The following is an 18,643-nucleotide window of genomic DNA, read 5'->3' on the forward strand; positions in this document are numbered from 1 at the left end:
TCCTAGTTACATTAGCCAAGACAAATAAATATATGTGGCTGAACATAAGTGTAAATATACCAAAAGACATGTACAAGAATGCTGAGATTAGGCTGTGCAGCTATGAAGTCTCTCTCTCTCTCTCTCTCTCTCTCTCTCTCTCTCTCTCTCTCTCACACACACACACACACACACACACACACACACACACACATGGACGCACTCATGCACACACACATATACTCACACATACAAATAAATGTTAAAAATAAAAAGTAAATTAAAAATAGAACTCTATCCATGGTATGTTTTGTTGTATCATGCCAGTCTCAATCAGAGTAAGAATTAAATGTCCTCCTGAGAATATATGGAAAGGCATACAAGATATTTGAGGTTGTCATAATAAATATGGTACATTTATAAGCATTTAATTATTAGCCCTGAGTTCTGATGTATACTAGGTAGATACATCCAATAAGGATATAATAAGTAAATACTGTAAACTGATACAGAAAAACCTGGTTGTTTTGTTTTATTTATAAGTACAATGATACTAACGAAAATCCCAAAAGTTTTAGATTTTCATTTAAATTTTGATAATTCAAAGTAGCACCTCATGACAGTGCTAAGGACTAATCTTTGAGGCCGCCTTGTGAATGTAACTTTCTCATGGGTCTGCACACTATTTGAAGGGCACAGGCAGAGTTATTTCTATTTAGATGTGACAAATACTTTGTGGTCATTCAACAAATAGATTTGAACAAGAGGGCTGGCACAGATAGCACATTTCTGACACTATCTAAGCCTTACTATAGATTATAAAGCAGTGAGCTAATAAATGCATTTTTGGATGAGACAACAGGTGACAGATTGGAATGTTGTGTTAGAGAAATTAATATTGTGGCCATTAAGTAGACCCAAAGAACTCTCCATTTTTACAAATTGAAAACGATAAAGGTGTAGGCATTAAAAGGGGAACATAATCAGGTACTGGGGGGAGGGCAGGAGTGACGCCATAAGGGCCAGCAGAATGCATGTAAATATGCAACCTTGGGGGGTGGGAGGTGGGAGCACCCTCTACAATGTGACAGAGACCTGGGAGGTAAGAGACTCTCAGAACTCAAAGGGAGGAGCATTAGATGAAATCCCCAACAGTGGAGAGAGGGAACTTGTAGAGTCTGCCTCTTGTGGAAAAACAGGGCATCAAGTGGAGGGATGAGGTTGTCCTCCCACAGTCAAAAACTCTGACCCAGAATTGTTCCTGTCTAAAAGAACTTCAAGGACAAAATGGAGAAGAGACCAAGGGAAAGGAAGTCCAGTGACAGGTCCAACTTGGAATCCATCTCAAGGGGAGGCTCCAAGGCCTGACTATTACTGATGCTATGGTGTACTTACAGACATGAGTGTAGCATGACCGTCCTCTGAGAGGCCCAATAAGCAGCTGACTGACAGATGTAGATACTTACACCCAACCAGTGGACTGAAGTGGACCCCTGTGGTTGAATTAGGGAAAGGCTGGAATAATCTGAGGAGAGCAACCCCATAAGAAGACAAGCAGTCTCAACTAACCTGTACCCCTGAGATCTCTCAGACACTGAGCCACCAACCAGGCAGCATACACCAGCTAGCCAGAGGCCCCAGTCACATATATAGTGGAGGACTGCATGGTCTGGACTCAGTGAGAGAAGATATGCCTAACCCTCGAGAGACTTGAAACCCCAGGGAGTGGGGTGGTCTGGCAAGGGGTGGGGTGGGATGGGGGAAGTGAGGACATCCTTTTGTAGACAGAGGCAAGGAAGAGTAGGATCAGGAACTATCAGAGGGTGGACCAGGAGGGGGATAATGACTGGACTGTAAAAAAAGAGATTAAAGATAAACATAAAAAATGAAAGATAGTCATAAGCATTAGATATTTGCAGCACTTGATTAAAAACTAGCATTATTGCGTCAGGCGTCAGGTTTAGGTCTACAGAATTTCTAACCACTTAGCCTTTGTACTGACCTAGAAGCTTTCATACATAATATGAAGGGGCTACTTAATTTATATTAAGATAAGACGGTATTTTATTTTATGAGGTACATGTTACAGTTCACAAATTCAGTGGCATTTAGCACACTCATACTGTGGTGCAAACAAAACGACTTAGTTCTGAAACAGGTCATCACCAGAGAGAAAACCCTTTATTTTATTACCTGCCCTTCTTTCTTCTGTCTAGGCAGACTGCAACCAATATCTACTGTATAGGTTTCTGTCTGAATCTGCCTTCCGAACAGTACGGCCTTTGGTGTTTGTGTCTTTCAATGGCCACATTTCAAGGTTCACCTATGTTGTATCATCTGTCAGTACTGCATTATCTTTTATGGATGAAGAGATTCTGGTGTGTGTGTATATACAATGCAGACATATAATACTTCCTCAGACTCTTTTTCCACTGGCACTGACAAATAATTGAGTCGTTTCTATCTTTTGGCTATGGTGAATAGTGCTGCAATAAAAATTTGTGCATATGTATTTATTTGAATACCTCCTTTTCATTATTTTGAGTATATAACTATGAATGAAACATTTGGGTCACATGGCAACTTCATATTTAACCTTATGAGGAAAAGCATAGCTATTTTGCATAGCATATTTACCAGTCTACAGTCTCAGTCAAATTTGAATGAATTGTGAATACTTCACATTCTTGCCAATATTTGATATTTTTTATTCATTCATTCATTCATTCATTGTTTTCCTTCTTGGTGGTTTTGGTGTCTAGATTTGCATCTCTTTAAATTGGTAGTGAGGCTCAAGAATTTTTCGTGTCCTTAACAAACAATTATATATATTCTTTGGAGAAAAAATGTTGATTTAGGATCTTTCTGCATTTCACAACTGGGTTATCTTTAGTTGTTGAATTATAAGACTTCTTTATGTATTCTGCACACTGGACACAACAATTGTTTGAACTGAACACTGTCTTTTATGCTTTGGCTGATTGTCTTACTGTTTGGTTGATTTACCTGCTGTCGTTTATTTTACCTTCAAATTTAGGTCACTCTTCATTATACAGTTATCTAAAACATCAAAATAGATTATTTGAGATAGTTCTTCCTTTAAATGTGTTTACAACTATAAATTTTCCTGTGAGCACTGCTTGATTGCATCCTATAATTTTTATTATGTCATATCTCACTTTCACCCCTCTCAAAGTATTTTTAAAATTTCTGATAATTCCTATTTGATCCATTAGTTCAGAGTATGCTTAATGATCAAGGTGTAGAGAATGAGTAACTACAGAATTCTAAGCCCTAAATGGGACACTGACTTTCCACTCTCCTTTCTCAAGGTTCAGGGATCACTGAAGAAAAGGGGGGCAGAAAGATCATAACAGTGGTTGTAAATGCCTACAGAAAGCAGCATTTTTAAATACACAACGGGGCCATTACACACATGAATTCAGAGCTCTTGTGGAGGCCATGCACAAAACTGGGTAAACTCAAGCCAGACAAAATCCCAGCTTGGAAAGGGGAGGAGGAAAGAAGTCCTGTCTATAGCTGAGGAGATGCCAGCAATTGATAGCTTCTGGGAGAGAGAATCAACTTTTTTCTTTAAAAGGGTGTAGTCCCTGGTAGGCCAACCACCTTCCACAGATGGCCAAACACTAAAGAGTAGTACATGGGTAGCCCAAAGGACTTGATTTTTTTAAAGTATGAGAAAGTCTGAGGCCACAAGGTTGGATGGGTGGGGCATGGGGTTGGATCTGGGAGCAGTTGAGGTACAATCAAAATACATTATATGAAATATTCTAAGAATTAATAAAAGAATATGCTTAATTTCCCCACACTTGTGAATCTGTAGCTTTCTTCATTGTATTAACTTCTAGTTTTATTTCATGCACTTAGATGGTTTCCATATTTTAATTGTATCAACTTCTTTGGTAGCCTAGTGGATTGTCTGTATTGGAAAATGTTCTATATGCAGTGTGAAAATGTATATCTGGCTATTTGGGAATAGATTGTTATACATATCTTTGCAGATCCTTCATTTACTTTTAATCTTCTGCCTACTTACTCTACATACACACTATTAAACATGCAGAAGTAATGTTTCTCATAAATTTAATCCAGAATGCAGTTTTCTCTCTCTCCTCTCTTCCCAGTGCCCACCCCCACTACTCCTTCAGAAAAGGGCCCCTCCCAGGGATATCAACTGAGCATGGCATATCAGGTTGCAGCAAGACTAGGGCCATCCCCTCATATGGAGGCTGGACAAGGCAACCCAGTAGGAGGAAAGAGTCTCAAAAGTAGGCAAAAGAGTCACACACCCCTACTCCCCCTGTAGGAGTCCCACAAGAACACCAAGATACCCAATCATAAAATATAGCAGAAACCCTAGGTTAGGCCCAAAGAGGTTCTATGATTGTTGCTTTAGTCCCTGTGATCCCCTATGAGCCCTGTTTAATTGATTCTGTGGACTCTGGGCTATGTGCTATGTTCTCATGGTGTCCTTGATTCTTCTGACTCCTCTAATCCTTCTTCCTCCTCTTCCACGGGCTTCCCTGAGTTCTGCCTAATGGTTGGCTATGGGTGTATTTGCTTCCATTAAGAACTAATGTCTTTTAACTATTAGTGTAGAACAGAATTCCCCCACGTTTTGTTTTTATTTTTCAGGTTCATTAAACAAACTTTAATATATTAATCAGTTGAAGCTTTATTTTTTGTGGTGCTGGATATCCAATTCAAGAACTTGCTTGCCAAATGCTCTTTTGCTGACTCAAATACAGCATTTTGACCCCCTTTCAATACATATTATACTTCATTTTCTCTTGTGATTGACTTAACTCTCTTCAAAGAAAATCTTTTATTGTGTGATAGATCAAACACAGAGCCTCACATATGCCAGAGAAACTCTGTATCTCTGAACTGCCACTCCAGTCCCTCTCTCTCTCTTTCTTACTTCCCTTCCTTTCTTCCCTATGGAAATCTCTTGTTTGAAATTAACATAGATACCCTTAATTTTTATTACTATTTGCTTATATTTTTCTAACCATTTACTGTGAAATTATTTAGGTATTTGGTACTAATGTTAACTGTATTATAGACAGATTAAATAGATATGATTTTAGTCTAGTTTGTCAATCTTAGACTTTTATAGTCCATTTTTTGAAACATTATGCAGCTCTAGTTGTGGAACTCTCTATGTAAGACCAGGCTGCCCTCAAATTCACAGACATCTACTGGCCTCCGCCTCCAGAGTACTGGTATTATAGGTATGTGTCACCATACCTTGTCCTGTAATATTTTAAGTATTATTTATTTTAGTGTTATTTATTTTATTACTTTTTTTTAGATAAAGTCTCACTCTGTACCTTAGATTGGCCTCAAATTTGTGGCAATCTTCCTGTTTCAGTCTCTAGAATTCTGGGATTACAAGATGAGCAACCATATCCAGCAATCTCAGCCTTTTAAGTGGAAAAATTAATCCATTTGTATTTTAAGCATTCAGTAGAAAAGATACTTGTCACTTTGCTCACTACTTTCTTTCTGTATGCTATCTTCCTATGTGCTTTAATTTTTTATTTTGTATCATTTTGATCAATGAAGGAGACAGCTAAGAATAGTATATTTTTTCTGTTTTAATAGCTTTGGTAAGGTCTTTCCCATTATTTCTTTTTTACTTCCAAATCTAATTTCTTTTAAAATAGTTACAGGCAAAAAAGGCCCGAGATGATCATTTTTCTGAACTCTTAAAAATAGTGCAACAAAAGTTTAGAACAGAGACAGAAGGAACACCCATTCAGAGCCTGCCCCACATGTGGCCCATACATATACAGCCACCAAACTAGATAAGATGGATGAAGCAAAGAAGTGCAGGCTGACAAGAGCCGGATGTAGATTTCTCCTGAGAGACACAGCCAGAATACAGCAAATACAGAGGCGAATGCCAGCAGCAAACCACTGAACTGAGAATAGGACCCCCGTTGAAGGAATCGGAGAAAGGACTGAAAGAGCTTGAAGGGACTTGAGACCCCATATGAACCACAATGCCAACCAACCAGAGCTTCCAGGGACTAAGCCACTACCCAAATACTATACATGGACTGACCCTGGGCTCCAACCTCATAGGTAGCAATGAATAGCCTAGTAAGAGCACCAGTGGAAGGGGAAGCCCTTGGTCCTGCCAAGACTGAACCCCCAGTGAACGTGATTGTTGTGGGGAGGGTGGTAATGGGGGGAGGATGGGGAGGGGAACACCCGTAGAGAAGGGGAGGGGGAGGGGTTAGGGGGATGTTGGCCCGGAAACCGGGAAAGGGAATAACAATTGAAATGTAAATAAGAAATACTCAAGTTAATAAAGATGGGGGGAAAAATAGTGCAACAAACACATGGATTCAAGAGACCACACCTTAAAAGGGTTGGATTCACAATTGAATTTTTTCTCATAGTTGCCTTCTAGTTTCTTGTTGGGTGTCATTATAAAATAATACAACTTCATAGAATTTAACTAGATGAGGTCTGATAATCAAAGTGGCTTTTTGTTTTAATCAGATTCCCAGTACAGACAATGGGTTTCTAGTCTTAAAGATACCCAAGGCTGATGATTTCACAAACTCCTGCAATAGCCTAGTATATCCTTAATTCCTCAGAGGGATTCCCTTTCTGTTTATCCTTGGTCCCAGTTATTCAGGGGGAGTGAAGGAGGGTGACTGTAGTCTAGAAGTTAAAGGCCAGCTTGGACAAGTCAGAAAGACCTTGTCTGGAAAAAAAAAAAAAGACAAAACGGCCTGAATTTCTTTTGAATAGGAAAGCTATTTATTCTTCCTTTCCATCTCTTCTGGTTTTATTGGTATCTTTAGTTTCTTTTGTTCTTAGCTTTTTGAAGCAACAAATATTCTTACCTTCTGGTTGGGCTGCTGTGGGAGTGTAAAGATAGACTTCCAGTAGGTCCATGCAAAGAACACAAAAATGGCATGATAGAGTATGAGGTAGATAACTGAAATAAAAAAAAAAGATGTTAACACTTTTAATCCATCCTTTTCAGAGTTCACAAGAACAAAAGTAAGCAACATATGTCCCTTTTCTCCTATTACTGTGGACTCTCTGGTATTACTATGAAATGCTGAGTGCTACTATTTTCCATGCACAGATAAGAATACATGCAGAACACCAAAGTTTGAACCAGAGAATTTCTGGAAGTTCTATCCTTTCAAAGTTTTCCTGTCATTCTGTGAATAAAGAGATGAACTTCTCTTTATGTCAATCTATGAAAGCTGTTTTAGTTGTTGTCATTATCTCTTCCACCACAGGTAGGAAAAGGCTATGATACAATGTGCACTTCATTAGAGTTTACAGCATGTTTTTTAAAAAAAATATTAATTTAGTGTGTGTGTGTGTGTGTGTGTGTGTGTGTGTGTGTGTGTGTGTGTGTCTGTGTATGTATATACATGCTATAGCACATAGAAGACAATTTGTGGGGATCAGTCATCTCCTTTTACCATTTGGGTTCCAGGGAGAAAATGCAGGACACTGGGCCTGGCTGCAAGCACTTTCACCACTGAGCCATTGGGCCAGCCTACAACATATTTTTATATATGTCACCTCATATTATTTTCTCAGTAACTTTGTTGAGATAGATAACAGTATAGGGCCGGTAATTCACTGTCAGACAGAGAACTCATTAACCATGGTCACACAGTCTGTAATATGTACCCTGACATAAAATACGGAACTTCTGTCTCTAAGTCCAAAGTTGTTTTCAGTAGCTCCATTGACTACACAACTCAGAAGTATAAGTTGTACCTTTGAAATGGATGTCCACATGACTCTCCTGCCTGTCTTCTCATATTTTTTTCTTTTAAACAGCTCAGTTTTTGTATTCTCCAGAGAGCTGGTTACAAGATGAAAAATTACTTCAGTGTTTCAAGGCCCTGAGTGGTATGATCTTATGTCAATCCATCAAAAAGACTCAAGAGAATGATGTAATTCAAGGCCAAATTAACAACAAGGTTGAGTCTTTCATACATCTACTCTTTCAGTCCCAGCCCTTTTGTACAAGTCAGTTCACATGTAAGATTATGAAACCTCGATTTCCCACACAGAATAAAAGCCAACGGTTTACTCCACATGGATATTTCACTTCTTCATGTCAAGGGTATGGATCATTCCAGATTTTCTCACATGTTTATATAAATACAAGCAACCAGCAAGCATCTCTATGACATTTAAAAATTTAACTGTCTTTTTTGGTGAAAAGTTAAAGATTCCTACAGTTTAAAACTTGACATAGAGGAGTATCCAATGAAAGTCTTATCCTATTCAGTTATATTCTAAGCCATGACTTCAGAGTTTATGTTTATAAAATGGCCCAGGGTGTTGTGGCAGACATAGAGAAGTAGTCCGTACACAATATTTTGCTACATCCTTCTTTATTGCTTATTTTATCTGGAATTATTTCACTTTATATAACTTGGAAAGAGTGATCTTTCTTATTTTCTTAAGTAAATGCAGTGCTCAGCCTTAAATGGAACATCTCTATCATATGCCTTCCTGCAAAGGCTAAGGTACCGTTATGTGTGGGAGTGCAGTCATATTATAAAAGAGCCAGAGGTTAGAAAGGATTGATCTAAAAACATTGGCTTCTGACAAGAGGGCTGTTGCACATAAGAACTCATAGAGCTATGGTTGCATAAGACGTATACAAGATTAAGCCACTCAACCCCCAACATGTACTGGGGAGGGGACCAAGAGGTCCCCTGAGCTGAGGAGATGCTGGTAGTTGGTGGCAGTTGAGGGAACCAAAGTCAGTTTCTTTCAGAGATGAGATCCCTAATAGACTGTTCATGATCTAGTGAGTGGCCCTATACCCATGTGCATAGGCACAGGTACTATAAGATCATTCTGTCTGTTAAAGAAAAAGTGAGTATATGGAGATGGAAGAGAAATTTGGTGAGTGGTGTAGGTTGGAGGGACAGGAGTGGGAGGCAGATTTTTTATCAAAACACATTGTACACATTTATAAAATTCTCAAAAAATAGTTGCATGGGATTCTATTGCAAAGATGCATTATATACTCTATTGAAGCAGACCATCTTTATTACACATTGAATTTTTGCTTTCTCTTGCTAATACAAATAGTGGTTCCATGAATATTTTATATGTACATTATCAGCACATGTATAAACATCTATAGAAACAATAGAGTGGTGTTGTCACACACCTTTGATCCTGACACTTGGGCATGTAGATCTCTAAGTTTGATGCTAGCCTGGTCTACAGAGTGAGTTCCAGAACAGCCAAGGGTACATGGAAAAACCCTGTCTCAAACAACAAACAAACAAACCAACCAAAAGGAAATCTATAGAGTAGATTCCCTGAATCAGAATCGCTAGGCCAAAAGGTATGCCTTTTTCTATTGTTTCTTTTATTTTTGATATTTTAACATAATTACATGTCCACCTTTCCTTCCTCCAAATTATCCCGTATACTTGTGTGGCAAGTGGAACTCTCTCATCAGACAAAAATCTGGAAAGGCCAAGCAGATTAAGAAACCCTGGCAATTCCTGTCCTGGAGCACGTGATCACAACACCCCACATAAGGACCTTGACAACTAGTTGAGTAACATAGAACCCAGAGTTCTTTATATTAATGAGGTATCTAAATGGGCCGGCCCCAAGGATTTAGCCAATAAGTTTCCTTCCTGAACATTTCTTCCTCAAAAGATGTTTAATCTCTGGTACCCTGAGCAAACTGGATGTCCCATCTTCATCATGAGTAAACAGTTTGGACAAGCAATGTCCCTCTCATTAAGAACCTCCGTGGGGGAAACTTTCATTATTGAGTTTTAAGTGTCCTGCAGATGTGGTGGCGGTGCTGTCTTCCCCCCTTTTGTAGAGATAAACCTGTAGAATAATCATAATGGAAGCAGAACCGCAGTAGGAGCATGTCTGCACAGGAGGAAGGGGTAATGTACATGTTAAGCCTGTGACAGTTTGCTTGGGAACACATCATGGTCTGTTGTTATGGTCCTAGAAAAAAGGCAAGGGTGCTTGATGAATTTAGTCCTGGAAGGAATTTTTTAGGTGGAAAGTTACCTGTGTTGTATTAAGGAAAGCAGACGGAAGAGTTGGGAATTTAACTGCTTTAAATGGCTGAGGAAGAAAATATCATATTAATTATGTATCTGGGATAGCAGGAACAGATTGTCTATAAAAGGAAACTGGCTTAAGTAGACAGTATTATTTTATTAATTAAGGATTAAATAATGGTTATTAGCGTAGTTGGTTTGACTTGTGGGGAGTAAATTAATATGATTTTTTTTGAAGCTTTAAGAAATTTTAAACAAATTTGACAATTTTAGAACAATTTTGGGTTAAAAAGCACAAACACTGTAGCAATACCAGCCAAGAAAAAACATACATGGGGTAAAAAAGGACCTCGAGCTAAAGGCCAGTGTCTGTGGCAGAGCAGGCTCTCCCACCCTCCACTTAGGCGAAAAGAGCCCACCAAGCAAACCATAGTAGATGAGCTCTTGCTACTGAGAATTGGAAAAACACACCTGAAACCCTTAACCCAAGAATTCATGCTTCTTTGTTTAAATGCGTGTTCTTCTGACAGTAACACCTGAAACAGTGATCATGCCTTTTAACCCAAAATTTTCATGCTTCTTTATTTAAATGTTTATTTTTCTCCCTAACAGGAACACCTGAAACTATGTTCATGCTTTTCAACCCAAAATTGTTCTAATTATTTTCAATTTGTTTAAAATTTCTTTTAAGCTTCAAAAAAAAAATCATACTTAATCTACACAGGTCAACCCAACTGTGCTAATAACCATTATTTAATCCTTAATTAACAACCAGCTTCTTTTTACAGACAAGCTGTTCCTGCCTATTCCAGATACATAATTAATATGGTCCCTGAAAAAATAGATATTCCTGAATGTAACTGCTCAGTATTTTGAAGGTCACTTGTATGCAGGTTTTCAGGGCTGAGCATTTGGAATTGAACAGCGAAATGGTGTGCTGCTTCCACGGAACAGACTGCTCTCGGGATTCCTTAGTTGCCTCCTGTTCTTTGTGTAGTTTCTGCGCTTTTTCCCTTTTCCCTTTGGCATGTCAATTGTTGTTGTCCTTGTTCATCTCATGTTTGTAGAGTTGTGTTTGTGCGACATTATGGGTACAGCTTCCGATATTACTAGGACACATAATTTCATACAAACCCCCCTGATCTTTGTCCCTTACAATCTTTCTGCCCCTTCATCCGCAATGCTCCCTGAGCCTTAGTATAAGAGTTGCTTTGCAGATGTATATCCATTCAAACTGGACTCCACAGCTATTGTTAAATTGCCATCAGTAAAACTTACACATTTTGCTCCTCCACCAGAGCTCACTCCAGCACCCAGATCCTTAGGTAAGCCACCCGTAGACCACATACCTCCAACAGCTCTTCCTCTCCTTGTCACCATATCCAGTCCTGTATCTCCTGTGTCAGCCCCTTATTACACCAGAGGCCACATCAGCACTCAAAAACACAGGTAACAGCTCCCCCTCCAATAGTCTCTTCTCTCCTCATCACTCTATCCCACCCCTCACCTCTGGCTGAAGCCCTGTGTCCCAAAAGAGGCCACAGCAAGATCCCCAGGTAAACCCACTACTAGTGGACCATAAACATTCTAACAGTGTCTGCCCAGATTACACACAACAGCCCCTCCTCTCCTTGACACTATACTGGCTCCCACCATTGGCAGAAGCCTTGTCCTCCATCAGAGGCCAGGCTGGTACCTAGATCCTCAGCTAAGACCCCAGCTCAGGTAAGGGGACTACAAAGACTCCCCCTTAGAGACCACCTAGGCTACACTCAACAACAGCTCTTCCCTTTCCTTATTACCATATCCTGGCCTATATATGTGGTGGAAGACTCCTTTTCCATCAGAGGCCACACCAGCCCCCAGAACCCTATATAGGCTGCTTGCTGGTGGACCACACCCAATTTCTTAGTACCTGACCAGCCCTCCATTCCTTATTACAACACCACAGGCGCCAACTCCTGAAAAGGACCCCCCCAGCTACACCAGAGGCCATCCTGACCATCAGAAGTCCAGCCCCCAAGTCAATCAGAGAGACTGTACTCAACCACAGGACACTCTAGTTAGAAGACCAGAGAAGAAACAAAAACGGAGGAATAAAGCACCTTTCTGACAAAGACTACTCAGAAATCAACAAACCCAGGTGCCTAGATGTCACTGTAATAATAAAATTAAAAACAGCCAGGCCAATATGTCACCACTAAAGCCCAGGTATCCTAGGAAAACAAGACTTGAATATTTCAACACAGCTGAAGCACAATTAAATTGACCCTAAAACCAACCATCTTTGTGAAGATGATAAAGGTTCTTAAAGAAACCCAGGAAAACACAAACAATTGAGGAAATAAGTAAATCCTTTAATGAAAGCCAAGAAAAATCAAACAGGTGAACAAAATAAATAACACTGTTCAAGACATAAAAATGAAAATAAAAGTAAAAAAAAAGCTGAGGGAATTCTGAAAATGGAAAATCTAGGAAGTGAACAGAAACTACAGAGGCAAGCTTCAACAACAGAATGTGAGTTATAGGATAAAAATCTCAGATATTGAAGATATGATATAAAAATGGATATATTGGTTAAAGAAAATGTTAAATCTAAAAAACTCCTAACACAAAAGATCCAGAAAATCTGGGACTAATGAAAAATCAAAAATCAATAAGGAAAAGAAGAAATAGAATCCCAGTTCCAAGGTGTAGAAAATATTTTTAACAAAGTCAAAGAAGAAAATTCTCATAACCTAAAGGACATGTCTATAAAGGTACAAGAAGCTTAGAGGACACTAAATAGATTGAAGTCCAAAGAAAGTCCTATGTCAAATAATAATGAAAACACTAAAAACACAGAAGAAAGAAAGAATATTAAAAGCTGTAAAAAAAAAAGTCAAGTAATATATAAAGGTGGACCTCGTAGGATTATACCTGATTTCTCAAGGAAGACTCTAAAAGCCAGAAGGGCCTAGAGAGATGTGCTGCTCTAAGAAATCACAGATGCCAGACCAGACTACTATACACAGCAAAATATTCCATCTATATAGATGGAGAAAACAGGATATTCCATGACAAGGTCAAACAAACAATATGTATCCACAAGTCTAGCACTGCAGAAGGCACTAGAAGGAAAACTACAACCCAAGGAAGTTAATTACACACATGAAAATATAGTCAATAATCTCACACCAGTGGAACCAAAAGAATGGAAACACACACACACACACACACACACACACACACACACACACACACACACACTATCAAAATAACAAGAATTAACAAGAATTGGTCATAGTTTTCTCTCAATGTCAATGAACTCAATTCCCCAATAAAAAGACACAGACTGATAAAATGGATATGAAATCAGGATCCATCCTTCTGCTACGTACAAGAAACATACCTCAACATCAAAGATAAACATTACCTTATAGTAAAGGGTTGTAAAAAGCGTTTCCAAGTAAGTGGACCTAAGAAACAAGCTGGTGTTGCCATTAAATAGACTTCAAATCAAAATGAATCAAAAGTGATGGTGAAGGACTCTTCATACACATCAAAGTAAAAATCAAACACGATGATATTTCAATTTTTGAAATTTATGCTCCAAACACAAGGGCATCCACATTTGTAAAGGAAGTATTAAAGCTTAAATCACACATTGACCTTTCACATATCAATAATGGGAAACTTAAAGTATCCACTCTCATTAATGGCCAGATCATTGAGACAAAAATAATATATATAAATAAATACTAGACCTAATAGATATTGTGAAAAAATGGATCTAACATATCTACATATGGACCTAATATATCTTTTGTGTTTTACCCAAACACTAAACGATATGCCTTCTCAGAACCTCATGGAACCTACTTGAAAACTGCCCATACAGTCAGTCACAGAGCAAGCCTCAATAATTACAAGAAAATTGAAATAACTCCTTGTATCTTATCAGACCACCATGGATTAAAGCTGGACTTTAACAACCACAGAAAGAACAGAAAGTCTACACACTCGTGGAATTGAACAATTCTCTACTCAGTGACTACTGGGTCAAAGAAGAAATAAGAAATTAAAGATTTTCTATAATTCAATGAAAATGAAGGCACAAAATACCTAAAGTTATGGGACACAATGAAAGCAGTGCTGAGGAAAATTCATAGCTCTGAGTGCCTCCAAAAAGAAATTAGGGAGAATCTCATACTATTAGTTTAACTGCACAACTTAAAGCTCTAGAACAAAAAGAAGTAAACTCACTCGAGATGAGTAGATGGCAGGTAATAATCAAATTCAGAGCTGAAATCAATACAATAGAAACCAAGAGAACAATACAAAGAATCAATGAAACAAGATGTTGATTCTTTGAGAAAATAAATAAGATAAGCCCTTATCCAACTAACTAAAAGACAGAGACAAAACATCCAAATTAACAAAATCAGAAATGAAAAGGCAGAAATAACAATAAACATGGAGGAAATCCAAAGACCCAAATGCTATAAAATTGGAAAATCAAGTGTAAATGGATAGATAATGTTCTCAATATCTCTTTACTTACCTACCCTTAACTTACCAAAGGTAAACCAAGATCAGATAAACAATTTAAATACATCTATAATTTTTACAGAAATAGAAGCAGTCATTAAAAGTTTTCCAACCCCCCCAAAATAGTCCAATCATCCACAAAATAGAAACAGAACATAGAACATAGTCAAATTTATTTTATTAAGCTGCAATTATCCTGATACCCAAACCACACAAAGATTCAACAAAGAAAATTACAGAGCAATTTCTCTTATGAACATTGATGAAAAAACACTCAATAAAATACTCAAAAAACAAATCCAAGAACCCAGCAAAAAGATCATCCATCATGATCAAGTAGGCTTCATCCCAAAGACGAAGGAATGGTCCAACACATGAAAATCCATCAACATAATCCACTATATAAACAAACTGAATGAAAAAAAAAAACCCTGATCATCTCATTAGATGCTGAAAAAGCCGTTGATAAAATCAATTCAGTGCTCCTTTATGTTAAAAGTCTTGGAGAGATCAGAGACACCTAAACATAATAAAGGCAATTTACAGCAAGCAAATAGCCAACATAAAATTAAATGGAGATAAAATCAAAGCAATTGCACTAATGTTTGGAGCAAGACCAGGCTGTTCACTTTCTCCATATCTATTCAATATAGTACTTGAACTTAGCTAGAGCAGTGTAGGAGTGTCCAATCAATGAGTGGTCTAACTTGAGGCTCACACCACCAGAGGGAGCCCACGCCTGACACTCACGGTATGGGTTGGAACTAGAGGCTTGGCAGCCCAGAGTTCTAGGATAGAATCAAATACAACTGGGGAAAAAAGCCAATGAAATGATTCCTAATGATATTCTGCCATACTCATAGTTCAGTGCCTAGCCCAACTGTGATCAGAGAGACATTGTCCAGCAAATGATGGGAGTAGATGCAGAGACCCACAGCCAAACACTAGGAGGAGCCAGGAGAACCTTGCAGATGAGGGGGAGGAAGGATTCTAGGAACCAGAAGAGTCAGGGACACCAGGAGAACAAGGCCCACAGAATCAACTAACCAGGGCTCATAGGGGCTCATAGCAACTGAAATGGCAACCATAGACCCTGTATGCGTCTGACCTAACTAAGTCTTCTGCATATATATTATGGTTGTATAGCTTTGTGTTCTTATGGGACTTCTTATGGGAATGGTGAGTATTTCTGACACGTTTGCATACACTTAGGACCCTTTTTCTTCTACTGGGTTGCTTTGCAGAAATTCTCAAATTTCAGTGTGCAGGGTAGTTGAGACCGCTAAGTTGTTAAGCCTAATGTTTTAAATTGGATCCTCAGGACCCAGTGAGTGAAAAAGAGAACCAACTCGTACAAGCTCTCTCCTAATGTACACACACACACACACACACACACACACACACACACACACACTACATTTTAAAACGTAATAAAAAATTAGGGTTTATCCTTTACCAAAGACTGAATCACTTGCTCCAACATCCCTGGCAGACAATAACTACATCTTGGCCAGTGCTTTTAAGTGACTCTTCTTGAAATACAGAGAGAACTCAGAATGCTCATGTTTGTGCATCCCTCTGTGTAGACAAGGTTCTTGAATATGCACCTCTAGTTTGTTCTGCATTAAAAAACATGCAGCATACCTCTCTCCTGTGCCTCTCTCACTTTGGCTATTTCTTGAGACAGTTTTTTACATTGTAGTTCAAACTGATCTGAAACTCACTATATAACTAAGGGTGGCCTCAAACTCATGGCAATTCTTCTATGTCATCCTCCCAAGTGTTGGAATTACAAACACAAGTCAGCATACCTGGTTGGCATAGTTTTTTACAATTAATTTTGTGTCTAGAATACTCATCCTGTAAACCACAGGGACACTGAATCTTTTTTAAATAGTTGCTCCAGTGAGGTTTCAAATCACTAGAGAAATCAAATAGCTTGTGAACTGTAACCTGGAGCTGTCACTACTCACTGACGTAGAAATGAAATGGGAAAACATGCTTTTTTTTCCCTTCAGAAAACAGGCACAATGGAGCCCTTCACTTATCTGGCTGTGATTACTTGGGGGGCAACAGAAGCCACTAGAGTTACTTTTATACCCTGAAATCCCAAAGCCTTCTATGTGTCTTTTCTTCTTTTCTTTAACCAGATGCAGAGGTTTGCAAGATGACCAGAACATGGGCCAAATGCCAAGGAAAAAATTCTTCTAAGCATGCAGTTGTTCTGTATGTCATCTCTGTGTTGTAATGTGAATAGTCATTATGGGGATAGCTTCTAAAATAGTGCTTCATAAACACCTTGATAAAATCATGCTGGAAGCAGCATTAAGAAGTTGTTATTAGCAACATCTGTGGACAGTAGATCCCCGTTTGGTTTGCTCTTAGGAGGTAGTGGGAAATGTGTATATGTGTCGGCGCAGGGGAGGGGGGACTCGCGCATGCATCCTTGTGTGCCTCAAAATGAATGTCATAGTGTGTTGTGAACGCAGCAAGATGAGCAGCAGAGTGAGAAAGTAAAGCGGCTTTGCTACACATCCCCAGACAAATGCCAAAGCTGTTACTGCGGCAATTATCTAGCATACCTTTTTTCTTCTTCTTTAAAAGCTATTGTTAGAGACTCTTTAGTTTAAAAAGAGATTATTTTCTGTAACATCTTTCATACCGGTTGATGACTAAAAGCATTTGTGTTGGTAGTGAGGGAAAATTGGGAGAGAGGAGTACCTTGCAATTATGCACTGTAATTCAAATAGGAACAGCAGTTGTGGATCTAGCAATTGAGAGTCCTTATTAAAATCTCCATTTTGGCTCAGGAAAGAAATCCTCAGATTATGATAAGGGTGAAATTTGTCAGCTAGGCAGTTACATCTCTGTTTGAGCAGGGCGCTAACAATGAGGTGTTGATCCTGAAGTTAAATACATCGCCTTACTTTCCTTACATTGCTTTATGAACACCAACCGGGCCGGAGCTTGTGCAGCAGATATCTGAGGGAGTCACGAGAATAAGGAAAGAGTCTCATAGTTTTTTTGCTCAAGGTTTACAGAATATTTGATGAAAATTTAAGAACTACTCACATGTTCATTTCACGGTTTATCTAACCCTAGCATTCGAATTTTTATCAGCTGGTTCCACGGTTTACCTAATTAACCCCTAGGAGTTTCTCTGATATCAGCATAATATCCTGGTGACACGTGGCATTACATTTTGAAAAGCATAGTTCCTTTTTCATTAATGTCAACTTCAGATGTTAGGCTTTCGTCCAAATATACTGATTTCTCCTAATTATCCACTAGGGACCTACTGCTCATCAATATATATAAACTTTTTATAAAGCTGGTTATGCTACTATTTTTAAGTTTTTTTTAAAAAAATATGTATTCTTCTTATATGTATGAGTGTTTCCCTGCACATACATTCACTACTTGTGTGCTGTGCCTGAGGAAGCCATAAGGAAACACATCATCCCTGGGAACTGCAGTTACCATGTGGGTGCAGGCCATTGAACCTGGGTCCTCTGCATGAACAGCAAGTGCTTTTAACCACTGAGCAATGTCTTCAGCTCCCACCTATGTTCCCAGCTCTTGAGGATTATCTTATAAATTTAGCACCCATTATGCAAAATGGAGCTTCATCTTCATTGGTATGAAGTAGATCAGTCTCTCTTTCCATTGTACATAAACTAGGTACATATTCACCCACTGAACTATACCAATAGCCTAATTCTTGGCATTTCAAGTTCCAAAGATCTGTCTAGTCCCCGTGCATTAGGAGTTGGTACACAATACCGAAAGAACAAAATACATATGTTTATGAATGTGAAGTATAGTATTAATCTTTGTCAAAATAATTGGATTTGGAATCACTTAGGAGACACACTTCTGGTTGTGTCTGTGAGGCTGTACCCAGAAAGCTTTAACTGTAAAAAAATCTACCCCAAATATGGAGAGCATCATCTCATGGACTTGGCTCTCAGACTGAATAAGAAGTGAAAAATAAGTGTGTTGAGGTGAAGTATTTGTGTCTCTGGTCCTTTATTGTCAATGCAGTGTAACCTTATACTCCCACC

The 18,643-nt window shown here is 38.6% G+C and overlaps 1 protein-coding gene across 4 annotated transcripts in view; it reads right to left on the minus strand.

Moving 5' to 3' along the window:
- The window catches only part of Zdhhc15 (zinc finger DHHC-type palmitoyltransferase 15), a 133,475-nt gene that overhangs the window by 56,716 nt on the left and 58,116 nt on the right, over positions 1-18,643 (minus strand). For all 4 annotated transcript variants that reach the window (XM_006257145.5, XM_039099740.2, XM_063280025.1 and 1 more), the window contains exon 3: positions 6,864-6,958. In XM_006257145.5, the coding sequence (XP_006257207.1) occupies positions 6,864-6,958 (95 nt within the window). The remainder of the gene's footprint in view (positions 1-6,863; positions 6,959-18,643) is intronic.

This window comes from Rattus norvegicus, chromosome X (assembly GCF_036323735.1).
Source record: "Rattus norvegicus strain BN/NHsdMcwi chromosome X, GRCr8, whole genome shotgun sequence".
NCBI classification, from domain to species: Eukaryota; Metazoa; Chordata; class Mammalia; order Rodentia; family Muridae; genus Rattus; species Rattus norvegicus.